This window comes from Heterocephalus glaber, unplaced genomic scaffold (assembly GCF_053883595.1).
Source record: "Heterocephalus glaber isolate CG9 unplaced genomic scaffold, H.glaber_assembly_v1.0 deba00001204, whole genome shotgun sequence".
In the NCBI taxonomy this organism is placed as follows: domain Eukaryota; kingdom Metazoa; phylum Chordata; class Mammalia; order Rodentia; family Bathyergidae; genus Heterocephalus; species Heterocephalus glaber.
The window spans coordinates 298,916-312,755 of record NW_028258214.1 but is presented as its reverse complement, the minus strand read 5'-3'; the positions used below and the strand labels follow the sequence as shown (position 1 = coordinate 312,755).

Here is a 13,840-nt window from a genome sequence, read left to right as displayed (position 1 = left end):
GGGTGCCCTGCTCCGTGGCTCCGGCGCTGAGCTGAGCGCCCTGGTGGGCCGGCGGGCGTTCAGCCACAGCTCCGCTCTCGCCCCCAGCTTTGCCTCGGGCAGGAGGCTGAGCCGGGGGCAGCGCCCCCTCGCCCGGCGTGCGCGTGCGCGGCTCCCCAATTAGCCGGGCTGGGTTCCCAGCCGCCAGGCTCTCTCGGCCCTGGGGACCACGGCCCGGCCCAGCCCCTGGGCGTCCGAGGAACCTCGTTAGTGGGGTCCAGGAAGTGGTCCCTGGGAGGGAGGCCACCTGAAGCCTCGCTGCCCAGGTCCCGGGGAATGGATCCCTGATAGTCAGGGGCTTGGGGCAGGACGTGGCGTCCCGGAGCCCCAACTTCTGGGGGTGCCCCTTCCAGGATGCCCAGTGGGGGCGACCAGGTGGGGGTCCGGTTCTTTGGGGCCCAGGGAGGTGGACGATGGGGGTCAGCCCTCTCTGCTCCTCTCCCTCCTGCCCTGCATCTTTGGGGAGGTGACCCTTGGGAATCTACTCGGGATCCCAGTTTCAGGGGCGAGCCGTCACGGCCAGCAGCTTCGGGCAGGTGCGCCCTGCGTCCGAGATGCCCAAGGCCGGGTCCCGCCTCTGCCCCCAGGGACGTGTCCGGTTCCCCCACCCCCACCCCCGAGGCGCCGAGGCCCAGCCTGGCCGGGTGGGAGGCGGCCCTGCAGGTCCCAGCCCAGGGTCCCCAGCGCTCCGAGGTTCCAGCCGGGACGCAGTGCCCAGAAGGAGGTCTCTCAGGTGGCTCGCTCGGTCCCTTTCACCTGCGTTTTAAAATCTGGAGCCGAGAGGCCTAAGACGCCCGTGGGGTCCTCCGCAGTGAACTGCTTCCTTCTCGAGCCGAGCCCGGGGAGCAGCGCCAAGGCCGATCCGGCGGAGGAAGCGCGGAGCAGGAGTAGAAAGCCACTCTGCAGGGCAGGGACAGACACCCCGGCCCCTCCTTCGCCGCCTGAACATTAATGACCGCGGGGCGCGCGCGCAGGCCGCCGGCGCCTCACGTAGTCATCGCCTTTGTTTATTTAGCCGCGGTCTGCAGGAAAACAGCACTGCAGTCTGTCCGTGGCAAACAGCTTTGCTCTCTGAAAAAATAATGTTTTCCTTAAATAAAACATAAAGCAAAGGTCCCGTGATGGAGTCTGAAAGGGAAAGACGGGTAACGCTCCCCATCTGCTGCCAAGGCAAAGCGCTGTTTGAAACTGCATCTCTGCGCGGTGGGCTGCGATCCGAGGGTCCTCGTAAATCCGGGCGAAAGGCAGGGGGAGCCAGGCAAGGGGAGCCCCGTGTGCACCCCCGGCAGCACCCGGCCCGGCCTTCGACAGCCTGGGCAGCGGCATCCGTCCGGTGGTACAAAGCCCACGCTAATGGAAATCCCTCGGTGGCAGTCAATCAATGAACGCCGCGCGAAGAAGGGACAGAAGCCCGACCTGCGAACGTAGAGGCCCGCTGGTGGGAGGTGGCGACCCCGGCCTGCGGGCGTTCGGACGCCCGCAGTCGATACTTGTAAATATTTAATGTGCCGGGAAGGGGCCGCGTCTCTGCCAGCCCCACCCGCTACTAACAGAGCGCGGCTCCGGAAAGACACTTCCTGGGGCGCTCGGGAAGGCAGGGGGCTGGGGGCGGAGGGTAGAGGCAGCCCAGGACCCCTCCCTTCCGAAATACAATCCCCACCCCGGGAGGCAGAGGCAGGACAGCTCCGGGCCCGGGTCTCCCCGACAGCTCAGCCGGCCGGAGCCCGGGGCGTGAAATGTGATTTACAGTAAATACGTCTGCGTGAGGAGAGAGGGCCAGGGTGCTTCCCGCCTGGCCATCTCCGCCGCTGAAAAATCGAAGCCGTACATTTTTAGAGGATTAAATAAATCACATGTTAAACATTTGAATATTCATGTAGATTCCTTTCCCTTGGTGAGAGAGAGAGAGAGAGAGAGAGAGAGAGAGAGAGAGAGGAAGGGAGAGAGCGCGCTCGGGTCCTGCAAAGCTTCATTAAATTTTTCCTAATTCATGCACCAAAAAAAGCCAGTTGCAGAGATGACCAGAGCCCGTGCCAGGCTCTGGGTTGGATCCAGGGCCCCCCCCCTCCCGCGCCTCGGTCGGCTGAGGGGTCCCTGGGCCTTCGGGTCCCGGGGCAGGGGTGGCCCTGTGGTCCCAGCGGGGTCCCAGACAGGGGGGTGCGGTCCAGGACCCAGGGCCGGGCCCCCCGCCCCCGAGGGGCCCCAACCTGGCCAGGGTGGGCATTGTGGGGGAGGCTCCTCTCTGCCCCTGACTTCAGGGCTGGTCCTCCTCGGGCCAAGGCCCCGGGCACTGCGCGGCGGGGAGACTCCGGTGGAGGGGAACGACCGGGGGGAGGGGGGACCCGCAGCCCCAGGCGCCTGGGGGCAGCGGCGGGGTGGACGGACAGACAGAGGGACGAGGGACAGGCGGACGAGGACTCGGCCCGCGGGGCTGTCTCGGGGCTTGGGAGGCGGTGGGGTGCAGGGCCCGTGGGATCCCCGCTCCCCTCTGGAGGAGTCCCGAGCCCTGTCTGCCTCCTTTCCTTCCTTCCTCTCAGTTTCTCTTTTCCTTTTCTCTCTTCCCTGCCCTCTGTCTGGCTCCCTCCTTCCATCCCAGCTCGGCCCCTTTCATTTTTCTTTCTGTTTCTCCCCCTCCCCTGGCTCTGTCTCCCCTCTGTCCCTCCCTTTCCTCCCCAGGAGGCACAGACCTGCCCTGCAACTCCCCAGCCGCCCTGGAGCTGGGAGCCCGGACATCTGGATGCTGGGCACAAGGAGCCAGGGGTTCGGGGCTCAGGGGTCCCCCGCTGCTCCATCCCCAGTGGGACGGCTCAGATTTTGTTCATCCAAAAGGCAAAGCCGGGTTTTGAGAAGACCTTGCTCTGCAGGCCTGCAACTCCGGAAAAAGAAGACAGAGAAACAGGACTAGACCAGCAGGTCTGAGAAAAAGCACTGTGAACGGGTCATCCTCATTGCTTTTTTGGAGGTTTTTTGGGGTTTTTTTTGAGACCCAGTCTGATATGCAGTTTGGTTGGCCTTGAACTCACTGTGGCGCCCAGGCTGGCCTGGACCGTACAGGGATCCTCCTGCTTCAGCCTCCAGAGTGCTGGGATTGCAGGCGTGCGCCACCACGCCTGGCTTCTGCTGCGTTATTTTGAAGCCCTTTTGTGAGAGGTGGAATCGGGGCCCACTGAAGAGGCGAGGGTGTGAATTCCCCCAGATGCCCTCCTCAGGGTCCCGAGTGTCCGGGTGCCCCTTCTGCACCCCGGTTCCTGGAGGAGCCCTGCCTCCCAGGGACTCTGGTTCTGAGGTTTCCTCCCAGGTGGGGTAGGGCTGCAGGGCGTGGGGCTCAAGGACAGCCTTGGGGCCCTGGCTGGGGGGCTGGGGTCTCCACCTTGCCTGGGCAGGAAGCTCAGGCTTGGGGAGCCCCAGGGAGGGACTCAGGATGAAGGCTCAGGACCGGAGCCTGGTCCCCATCAGAGACCTGAGAAGCAGAGCCACAGGGCAAGTGGAAAGGAAAAAGTCACCCCAAGTCTGGGGTCCCCCGAAAGCTGCTGTGGCTTGGAGCCCCCTCCGCTGCTCTTGGGGTGTCCTTTCTTCCCGGTTCCCCCTCAGGCCTCTGGGGTCTGTCTGTCCCAGAGGAGGGGCTCCCCGCCTGCCAGGCAGCCTAAAGCTCAGCACCGTGGGAGGCTGAAGCAGGAGCGTGCACATTCAGAACTGCAGGCTGGGATGCAGCAGGAGATTCACGCAGAGAAAGGACACAGGGGTCACCCCACCAGGGACCTCAAACCCCAGGCCGTCCACCCCCAGTGACCTCTGTGATCCATCCTCGATTTCCTCAGCTGACCTGGGGCCAGGGCTGTTTCTAATCCCAGATGAGGAGGAGGAGGAGGAGGAGGAGGAGGAGGAGGAGGAGGAGGAGGAGGAGGAGGAGGAGGAGGAAGCCCTGGGCTCTTTCACTCCTTCCAGCCCCGCCTCCTGAGCTACACCCACCTGGGCCCCACTAGGGGCCACCCTGGCCCTGCTGGATGAGGCCTGAGCATCCCCCTCCGACTCCGTCTTGGTCTCCCTCTCTCTCTCCCTTCTGCCCAGCAGCCCTCCAAGGCTGCTCTGCCGAGCCCCCCTAACTGAGGAAGTCCCCAGAGTGGATCCCGTGGATCCGGGTGTCCCGGTCCGCCACACACTTGCTTCAGAGGGCAAACCGTCGTAAGAAAGCGCAGGCTGGGGGTGGGGGTGTCACCCCAGCACTCTGGGAGGCTGAAGCAGCAGGGTCTCAAGTTTGGAGCCCACCCCGGGGGAACTTAGCCAGGCCCTGTTTCGGAATAAAGACTAAAGGCAAGCGCTGGGGACGCGGCTCCTAAGGACCAGGAACACACACACGCCTCCCCTCCCTGTCCTGCGCCTCCCGGCCGGGGAACTGGGACGAGGGCTATCTTTACAGGAAGAGGGGAGCATCGAGTTCGTGGGCAGAAGGAGTTTCGCAGGAACGGCGGCCACTTGGGCCGCGGGTCCGGGTGCCCCGCGAGGAGGCCGGGGAGAGTTCGCTGCGCGGACAGGCGTTTTCCAAAGTAAAGACCCCGGCACCCGCGAGCGCGTGGCCGCCCAGCTGGGGACCTCGGCTGAGCCCGCTGCGCCCGGCACCCTGCCCGGCTGCGACTGCGTCCCAGCCTCGGTGACCGTGGTCACTCCGGGCACCCACGCCCGTCTGGGGGACTCGGGGTCCCCGGCGCCCTCCCCACCGCGGGGCCGGCTGGGTACCTGTTCGGGGCGCCCAGCAGCTCGCGCTCTTCCTCTGTCTGTCCGTCTGTCGCCGTCTCCGCCTCTTCCCCGGCAGAGTGAAGACCAAAAAAATGACACCGTCCCTCTCCGCCCCGAGGCCCACGGTCTCCGGGCGGTGCTGAGCTGCGCAGAAACCCAGTTCGGGGCCCGGGGGCGGGGGTCGCGCGTGGGGCGTCCCCGGCCCGCGGCCTCCGCCTCCCCCGAGCGGGCGCCGAGCAGCCGTAATCGCTCCAGACAGGGGCGCGGGGGGCTGGGCGAAGGCGGCCGTATAAATAGCGAGATCGCAAATGGAACGGCACAAACAACCGCGGGGAGGGAGCCTCCGCCTCCGCCTCCGCCAGCGCCGAGGACCGAGGACCGAGGACCGAGGACCCGCAGCGAGCGCCCGGGCTGCGTCCCGCCCCTGCGCCCCCGCGCCATGGAAGAGCTCACCGCCTTCGTGTCCAAATCCTTCGACCAGAAGAGCAAGGAGAACGCGGGCGGCGGCGCGGGCGGCGGCAGGAAGGACTCCACCACCTACCGCGAAGTTTTGGAGAGCGGGCTAGCGCGCGCCCGGGAGCTCGGCACCTCGGAGTCCGGCCTGCAGGACGCACCCGACGCCGGCGGGGCCCACTGCCCGGTCCACTTGTTCAAAGACCACGGGGACCCGGACAGGGAGAAGCTGAAGGACTTCGGACCGGCCAGGGCCTCGGTGGAAGGTAAGGCCGGGTCCCCAGCGGGTCCCCTCGGGCTCCCTCCGGCCCCACCCAGGCCTCCTGCCAGCCCAGGTCTGAGGGGCCTGGCGCACCCCAGGAGGAGCAGAACGTTCCACCTCCCCAACCCCTGCAGCAGCCAGGGCTGCATCTGGCAGGGACTGAGCGAGGCCTGGGCCCAGCACCGCCCGCCCGGGTTTCCTTAAGAAGAAGCATCCGGGCCAGCAGGACCTGGAGGCAGCAGAGCAGAGCCAGGAGCGCGTGGCCGGGAGCCCTGGAATGGATCTCAGCCCGGGCCTCAGGCGCCTCGGGAGCTCCCGGCCGGGTCCCTCCCCAGGACTCAGCGAAGGGATGGAGCCTGGGCCTCTTCAGTCTCTTCGGTTGTCCGTCTGCCTGCCTGTCTGTCTGACACGCAGACAAGCGGCTCCCTCGCCTGAGCCAGGGAGGGGAAGGGCTAGGGACCCAGGCCCAGCTCAGGCAGGGTCCGGGCTGGAGTCACCTGGGTCCCCTTCCCGGAAGGAGAACTTTCCCTGGAACCTGCAGGCTAGAGGTTGTGTTTGCAAATTAAAACCACTTGTGTCCCACGGTGGCCGCCGGGGTCTGCCCAGAAAGGAGGCCCCGTCCTGGTCCTCGGCTCAGCTTGGAGCACGGACTGGGGAGGGGCACCGGGGCGGGGGCAGTAACTCGGGGCGCCCGCCCGGCAGTCAGACCCGAGAGCTCGCCGCAGGGTGCTGCTAAGGTAGGATTTTAAGGGGAAGAAGAGAAACACACCCACCCCACCCCTGCACTCAGCGCGGGGCTGTCGGGGTGCTGTCCCCGAGAAATCTTTCAGCTGGGACCTCAGACTCGGGCTTCCTCTGGCCTGCAGCGGGGCCGTCTGGGGCAGAGGCTCCGGGCGTCCTGAGGCCGCGTTTCAGCACAGCTGGTAGGAACACAGGACGGAGACCGGGGCTGAGCACTGGGCTCCTCGCCTGACGGTGAGGGCTCCCCGAAGACCCCGGAGAGGGCTTGGAGCAGGGGGCAGAGCCAGGTCCCGCGGGGGAGTACGGAAGCGGGAAGGGACCCCGTGGCCCCTGGAGGCTGGAGGCAGGGTCTTGAAGCGCCACTCGGCCAGGCCTGCCCGGCCTGAGGGGACACTTTCAGGAAGCCAGGCCCCAGTGGCTGGGATCCAGCTGGGCCCCCGGCGTCCGGTACCCCGGTTTCTCTGTCCGTCCCACTGTCCGAGTCGCTGGGCTGGGAGCGGCTATGAGGCTCCGCTGAAGCCGGCCTCTTCTCCGTGACCCCCGGGACCTCTCATGAGGCTGGGTGAGGGTCCCGGGAAGGCCTTGCAGGCAGCGGCGGCAGCGGGGCTGGAAGCCTTTGGAAGGCGAGGCCGGAGCGGGCTTCCCCGAAGAATCCCCAGCACCGATCCGTCTTGTTGGCCTTCAGCCCCAGCCCCCTTCCTCCCCGGGCCGGCGGATGCAAAGGCGCGCAGGAAATGTGGACCCCAGAGCTCTGGATTCGGGCGTCCCCGGCGGGGCGGGTGGCGGAGAACCCGCGGGTGACAAAGAGAACGAAGCCAGGGACCCCTCAACTCAGTGTCCGCCGTGCAGCGTGGCGCGCAGCGCTCGGACTCGGCCCGGCTCTGGCCGGGAAGAGCAGCCGACCAGGGCTCCCGGACGCGGGCGACGCCTCCTGGGTTCCTTTGCCTTAAAAATAATATTTAACACTGCTCTCCTTCCAAAAGAAAATCGTAGGCTGTGTCAATAGAGGGGAAGTGGATAATTGGGGATCTCTTCCGGGAGGAGGCCAGGAAACGCCGGGCGGGCTCGGAGGCCCGGGCGAGGGTGTGCAGGTCCCTGCTGGGCTGGGTCCTCTCGCTGGAGCGCGAGTGAGGAGAGGCACCGGGCACGCCCGGGGCGAGGCAGGCGCGTCTGCAGCGCGGGGGTCGCGCACGGCAGGCGCAGGCAGGCCCGGGGGTCTCAGCTCTGCGCCCCGCCGGCCCCGCAGGGATCTACGACTGCAAGGAGAAGCGGGAGGAGGTAAAGTCGGAGGACGAGGACGGCCAGACCAAGCTGAAGCAGCGCCGCAGCCGCACGAACTTCACGCTGGAGCAGCTCAACGAGCTGGAGCGGCTGTTCGACGAAACGCACTACCCCGACGCCTTCATGCGCGAGGAACTCAGCCAGCGCCTGGGGCTGTCGGAGGCGCGCGTGCAGGTGAGGCCGCCCGGCGCCCTCTCACCCGCTCCCCAGTTCCGGCCGGCTGGGGTCGCGCTCCGCGGGACAGAGGGACGGGGTCCCCCGCAGCGCCGGGCTGACGGGAGCTCGCGCCCTGGGCTTCCCTCTTGGGTTCCTCTGTCCTCGCGGCGCCGGGCGGGCCTCTCCACTGTCTGCCACTTCGCTCGGGGCACTCGGGATGGGGGCTCCCCGCGCGCACTCGGAGGGCGTCCGGGTCCCGGCGAGCCAGGCTGCCGCCCGCCGGGCCCGGATTAGCGCGGGGGCTCGGGCGTCGTCTCTCGGGCGGGTCCCCCGAGGGCTAGCGCACGGATTCAGGAGGCTCCATCTGGCGCCTGCAGAGGCGGGGGGGGGGGGGGGACCCCGGGCCGAGGCCTCGGCTGACTCTGGCTTACAAACCTTGGGGTAAATTCACCAGTTTATGTGCTAGGTGAGTGCGCGGTGCACACGTGTGTGTGTGTGTGTGTGTGTGTGTGTGTGTGCGTGCGCGCGCGCGCGCCCGCGCGTGTTGGAGGTGACAGGTTGCTGGAGAAATCGGCCTCCGAGTACCCGGGCTGGCTGGGAGGCCCGAGACCGCTCCTCCTGGCTGACTCCCGTTTGCAAGCCTGCAGAAGGGCCGCGGGAGGCGGGGTCGGGGACCGCCCTGGGGACGCAGCCAAGAAGGGCACGAGTGTGTCCCTGCCCCACGCAGGGGCCCCGTTCGCAACGCAAGCACGAAAGGCTTTGACAAGGGCGGGAGGCTTGCTCGGTCGGTTCCTGTTTTAGTTACAGAACGGAAGCACGCAGGGGCTTGGCTAGAGCGCGCCGCAAAGAACCTCGAGTCCCACAGATGCGTGCGTCGGGGTGCGCGTGTGCTCCTCACTACCTGCCCGCTCGTGTCTTTGCTGTCGGCGCCGCGGTAAAATTAGGCTTCCTTAGCATGAAATAAAGGCCGACCAGCCCCGGACGTCCTTAGCTCTGCAGGGCGCTGACGGCCGACGGGGGTCCTGCCCGGGTCCCCCACGTGGAGAAAGAGTGGGAGCCCCGTGGGCAGGTCCGGGTCCCCCTCGGCGGGGCGTGGAAAGAAGAGGCCGGACTTCGGCCATCGTGGCACCCTTCGGGGGAAGACGGATGGAGCCGGCCCTGCACATTAATCAAAAGATTAAACTTTCGCTCCAGGCGACGTCAACTTTTATGTCATGTCCTGGTGTCCTCCTGCCAGGGATCCGCAATAAGCTCTCGGGCCCTGATGTAGTGCTTCTATAAAAATAAATTACTTGTAATTTAATTCCGCACTATTTCTTTGCAGTAGTCTATTACGGCCGGCCCGTGCCTCAGCAGAGTAGGCAGGCACTGCGGGGCTGCTGGAGATCGGCTCTCGGGGCTCTGAAATCCCCGCTGGGGTCTGGGCTGGGGCCGGGACACGCGTGTGCATGCGTGTGCGTGTGCGCGTGTGTCAAATGAAGAAGACGGACCGATTGAGGGAGAGATTAAAAATTAACGACCGTAAATAATAATAAAAACACACAGGAGGGAGGCATCCGAGGAGGGGTAATTTTCTGTTGGCCCTGGGGAATAGAGTCCTGCGGTGCAGAGGGCAGGGAAAGCCTCATAAAAATCAATTAGTGCACCCGCTGCCGGCCGAGGAGGAGGAGGAGGAGGAGGAGGAGGAGGAGGAGGAGGGAGGAGGAGGAGGGAGGAGGAGGAGGAAGACGAAGACAGGGAGGAGCAGGACAGGCCCGGACACGCGCTGCGTTTCTGTCTCTAAGCCGTCTGGTCGTCCTCTCCGGGTTGTGCTGCCTGCGACCACGAGGATTCTATCCCCGGGAAGGGCTTGTCCTGCGTTGTTAAAAGATAGAGTTTCAATTTGCGGTGGAAATTCGGTGTAAATAAATTGAGCGTCCTCGGGAACCTGGGCCTTATTAACCTTTTATTTTTGTGTTGCGGTGCAAACTTCTATCACCCAGCTGTCAGGGTATAATGGAAAGTTATGAGAACAGGGTGAGGGGCAGGCGGTAATTTAATTACAACAAATATCTCTGGGTTTATGGCGCACAGCTAAATTAAATGTCATTATTCACTGTCTGTAATGGAAATCAAAAGGAAATCAGATTACACCGCTTGTGAAAGAAATCCGCGCGTACCCCGTAATGAAGCCCGGACTGTCGGTCCGCGGCTGGGAGCTTTACTTAGCATATTCAGGCCTAATTGGAATTGATTGGCAATCACCCCACGGCTGATTTATTAGTGCCGAAAGCAGCAGCTAATTCATCACTTTTATTCCTCATAATTTTGTTTTTCTCCCCGCGACACTCAGTCAGGCTCATTCACACCCGCACGCATTCACGCACGCGCGCACGCACGCTCCTGTGTGTTTGAGGGAAGACTGGGCTTTGCTTTCTGGATTCAGGAAGGGCGTTTTGAAACATTAAAATGAGAGCCTTTCCGAGGAGCCCCGAATTCCCACGGAGCCCGGGAGCCTGAGGCGCTTTGGGGCCGGCTTTGCGGCAAAAGAGGCCACACTTCTGTCCCCGTTCGCTTCTCGCTTCCGGTTGGGGGAGGTTTCCGGGGACCACAGCGCGCCCCAGACCCGGGCGCCCGGGTTCCTCGTGGCTTGGAAGCCTGCGTCGGTGCCAATCACTCCTCGTGGCGTGGCGGTCGGCGTTTTCGCCCGCGTGGACGGAGAAGGGGCGCCGTTGGGAGGAGGAGTGGCGGGGGGGGGATGTCGCCCCTCCGGGACGCAGCTGGGAGAGCTCAGACCCCCCAGGCGGGGCCGACGTCCCGCTTAGTCCTCTCTCCTTGCTCCCCGCACCAGGGGGCCCGGGGAGAACCCAGCCCGGGAGTGGGCGGCCTGCAGCACTAACGGGACGGGACGTTGGACATCGGCCCTGGCCCTTCCCTCCCCTCCGGGAGCCCAGAGCAGGGCGAGGCCCGGATGTTCCTGGGTGCAGGCCCCGAGCTCGGGTGGGGTGCAGGCCCCTGCAGTGCGTCTGCCCACCCCTCGGTGTGTGGGGGTCCCGCAGGCAGGCGCACCCAAGGGACAGGCGTCCACTTCCCCCTAACGTTAGCGAGTCTGACAGCTCCCAGCCCCGAGGGAGTGCGGGCTCGGAAGCGCAGGGGCCGGGGTCCCCCAAGTGGACGTGCCCCAGGTCCCGGGGGAAGGGAACCGCTCCCCCCGGATGCTTGGCCTGAGCCCTCTGTCCCTCCGTCTGCAGGTGTGGTTCCAGAACCGCAGAGCCAAGTGTCGCAAGCAGGAGAACCAGATGCACAAAGGTGGGTGGGGACCCCAGGGGATGGCGCGGCCGGGCGGGGCCCCAGACCCACGCTGACGCCCTCCCCCGCGTCCGTCTCCCTCTGCCTCCGCAGGCGTCATCCTGGGCACCGCCAGCCACCTGGACGCCTGCAGGGTGGCCCCCTACGTGAACATGGGCGCGCTGCGCATGCCCTTCCAGCAGGTATGGCTCTCCGGCCTGCGCGCTCCCCTGGCGCCCTGCGCTGCCCTCAAAGCTTCTCCTCCCAGCTCCCAGAAGAAAGCCCGCTGCTTTTACAAGGGGGCATTTATAGGCGCTTTGGCACTTCTTAAAACCCGGCCATAAAACTCCAAGTCACCTTGGAGAAAGAAGGTAGAAACCCGAACCAAAATAGGCTTTTACAGAATTCAGAGAGGCAGGGACGGAGGGAGGAGAGACTCGGAGCCTGCTGGGAGGGGCTGCAGGCCACCGGGGGCTCAGGCTGCGTGGACACCCGGCCTCCCGTGGTGGTGGTGGCCTGCCGGGCTCTGTCCTGACCCCCGTCTACAGCCGCCCCTCCAAGTGGCGTCCTGGGGCCCGGTGTGGGTGTGGGAGGGTCCCCTCTTGTTTGCAAAGGTCTAGAAGACTTCAGGGGGCCCTGGATCCCCCGGGGTGGTGCCCTGCTGTGGACCCCAGGTGGATGGAGCCCAGGCAGACTGATAGCAGAAGGGACCCCAGGCCCAGGGGCGGGGGCCCAGTGCTTCCGCCTGTGTCCTGCAAGGCCACCGGCTGTACCTGGCCTGGCTTCCCCGGGGCCCAGCTGCGTGTGGGACCCACAGACTTGGGGCAGGACCCCTGTGGGTAGCGCTCCATGTCCTCAGAGGGGATTTGGAGAGGGGCCGGTCATGCACAGGAGGCCAGGGCTCCAACCCAGAGCCTGAGGCTGCTCCTGGCTTTGGGGCTGTGGCATAGACTGTAGGCTGCACCCCAAGGGCCACTAGGGTTCCGGCTGTCTGTCTCCGGTGGACTCTGGCTCTCGGGAAGGAGGCCAGTGGTCCCCGGGAGACGTAGGCACCCAGGGATAGGGGTGGGGTTAGGATCAGGTGGGGTTGGCACTGGATGGTATCGGGTCTCGGCCTAGGCTTGGGGTTCGGCTTAGGCTTAGGGTCGAGCTTGGGGCCGGGCTGGGCTGGGGCTGAGGTGAGGCTCAGGGTTTGGGTGTGGTTTGGGCAGTTTAGGCTTAGGGCCGGGTTCGGCTTGGCAGGGCTGGGGACCCCAGGAGCGGGGCGCTGGCCGGGGCAGGGGAAGCGGAGGAGCCTTTGGGGCTGGGTCCCCTGGGGGCGCCCCTGACCGCGCGCCCTCTGGCAGGTGCAGGCACAGCTGCAGCTGGAAGGCGTGGCGCACGCCCACCCGCACCTGCATCCGCACCTGGCGGCCCACGCGCCCTACCTGATGTTTCCGCCGCCTCCCTTCGGCCTCCCCATCGCGTCCCTGGCCGAGTCGGCCTCAGCCGCTGCCGTGGTGGCTGCAGCTGCCAAGAGCAACAGCAAGAACTCCAGCATCGCGGACCTGCGGCTGAAGGCGCGCAAGCACGCCGAGGCCCTGGGACTCTGACCCCCGGCCGCCCGCGCCCCGGGCCAGCGAACCGCGCAGCCTGGGACGGGCGCCCAGAGGGTCCGGGGCTCCGCGCCCCGCCCGCCGCTGCTGCCGGCAGAGGGTCCCCAAGCCTGTGCACGCAGCTGAGCGCTCACCTTCGGAGGAGCCCGGGGCCAGGAGGACGCGCCCGGGCTGGTCTCCCGGGACGCACAGCAGCGCTTCGCTGCGATGGAGCAAACTGCAGGGCACAGGGCGAGCTTCAAGTGGACCGCGCACCTCGGGAGGAGGCAGGGCTGCTTCCCGCCCCAGCGCAGCAATAAGGAAACGCCGTAGGGAGCCCCAGCAGGCCGGATCCGAAGGGTCCCGGGTCCCCGCGCACACCCCGAAGCCCCCAGTGCCAAGCGCAGAAAGGGTGGGAGCCCCGGGGCCCTAGCTCAGCGCCTCGCCTCGGTGACTGTGAGCCTCTGATAGCCGAGGCGTTGGTTTCCTGTCCGGCTCCTGGCTGTGTTGTTTGGTGGGTGCACCTGGGGCCTGGAGGGGACGGCAGGAGGCTGCAAGGCAGGGAAGTGCAATATTGTACATACAATAGATTTAAAGAGGAGCGAGGAGCGGGGCGAGGGGCATCATTGCCTGGTCCCGCACGCGTGGGCCTGGCCGCAGGGACGTGGGCGGCCATGGGGGGTGGGGAATCGGTGCCCGCACGTTGGACGCGCTGCAAACCACCCGGTCCCCTGGGGACGTGGGTGGCACCGGGGAGGAGAGGGAGGTGGTGACAGAGCCGACTGCTGCACGGCTGGGTCCAGAGCCACGCGCGCCTCTGCCTCCGCCCTAGGGCTCGGGAGCGCGCAGGGCTGGGGCCCCTGAGCAGCCCTCTGCGGTCTGAGCTGCTGCTGTTCATCTTTGGGGACGCGCCTGGACCCCGGACCTTGGCATAGTGAAGGCCCGGGGTGGGGGGTGGGGGGTGGCAGGGCCCGGCCTCGGTCTCCCAAATAATTAAAGACGGAGGCTTCGGCCTCGCCAGAGTCGGCCTTGGAGATTTTGTTTGCTTACCCACCTGATTTTGGTACATCTTTCCAGAAAAGATTCGGATGCGTCGTTTCCCCCTTTGCCTCATCTGTCCTATGTCACCGGATACTCGCATCCGAGTGTCCCCACTAGTTCTTCTTTTCCTTTGGTGTTGGGGAGTGAGCCCAGGGCCTTGGCATGGAGCCGCATCCCAAGCCTTCCTTATCTTTTATTCTTAAGTTTTGGCACAGGCTCTTGGTAAGTGGCCCTGGCTGGGCTGGAACTTGAGACCCTCCTGCCTCAGCCTCACAGAGTGCTGGGATGACAG

At 65.8% G+C, this 13,840-nt stretch overlaps 1 protein-coding gene across 1 annotated transcript; it reads left to right on the top strand.

Moving 5' to 3' along the window:
• The first annotated feature begins 5,039 nt into the window (after positions 1-5,039).
• Positions 5,040-12,525, top strand: Shox (SHOX homeobox). The gene is made up of 5 exons (XM_004867304.2): positions 5,040-5,492; positions 7,476-7,684; positions 10,897-10,954; positions 11,048-11,136; positions 12,280-12,525. The coding sequence occupies exons 1-5, from the start codon at positions 5,213-5,215 to the stop codon at positions 12,523-12,525; spliced, it is 882 nt and encodes a 293-aa protein (XP_004867361.1). The 5' UTR covers positions 5,040-5,212.
• The last annotated feature ends 1,315 nt before the right edge of the window (positions 12,526-13,840 follow it).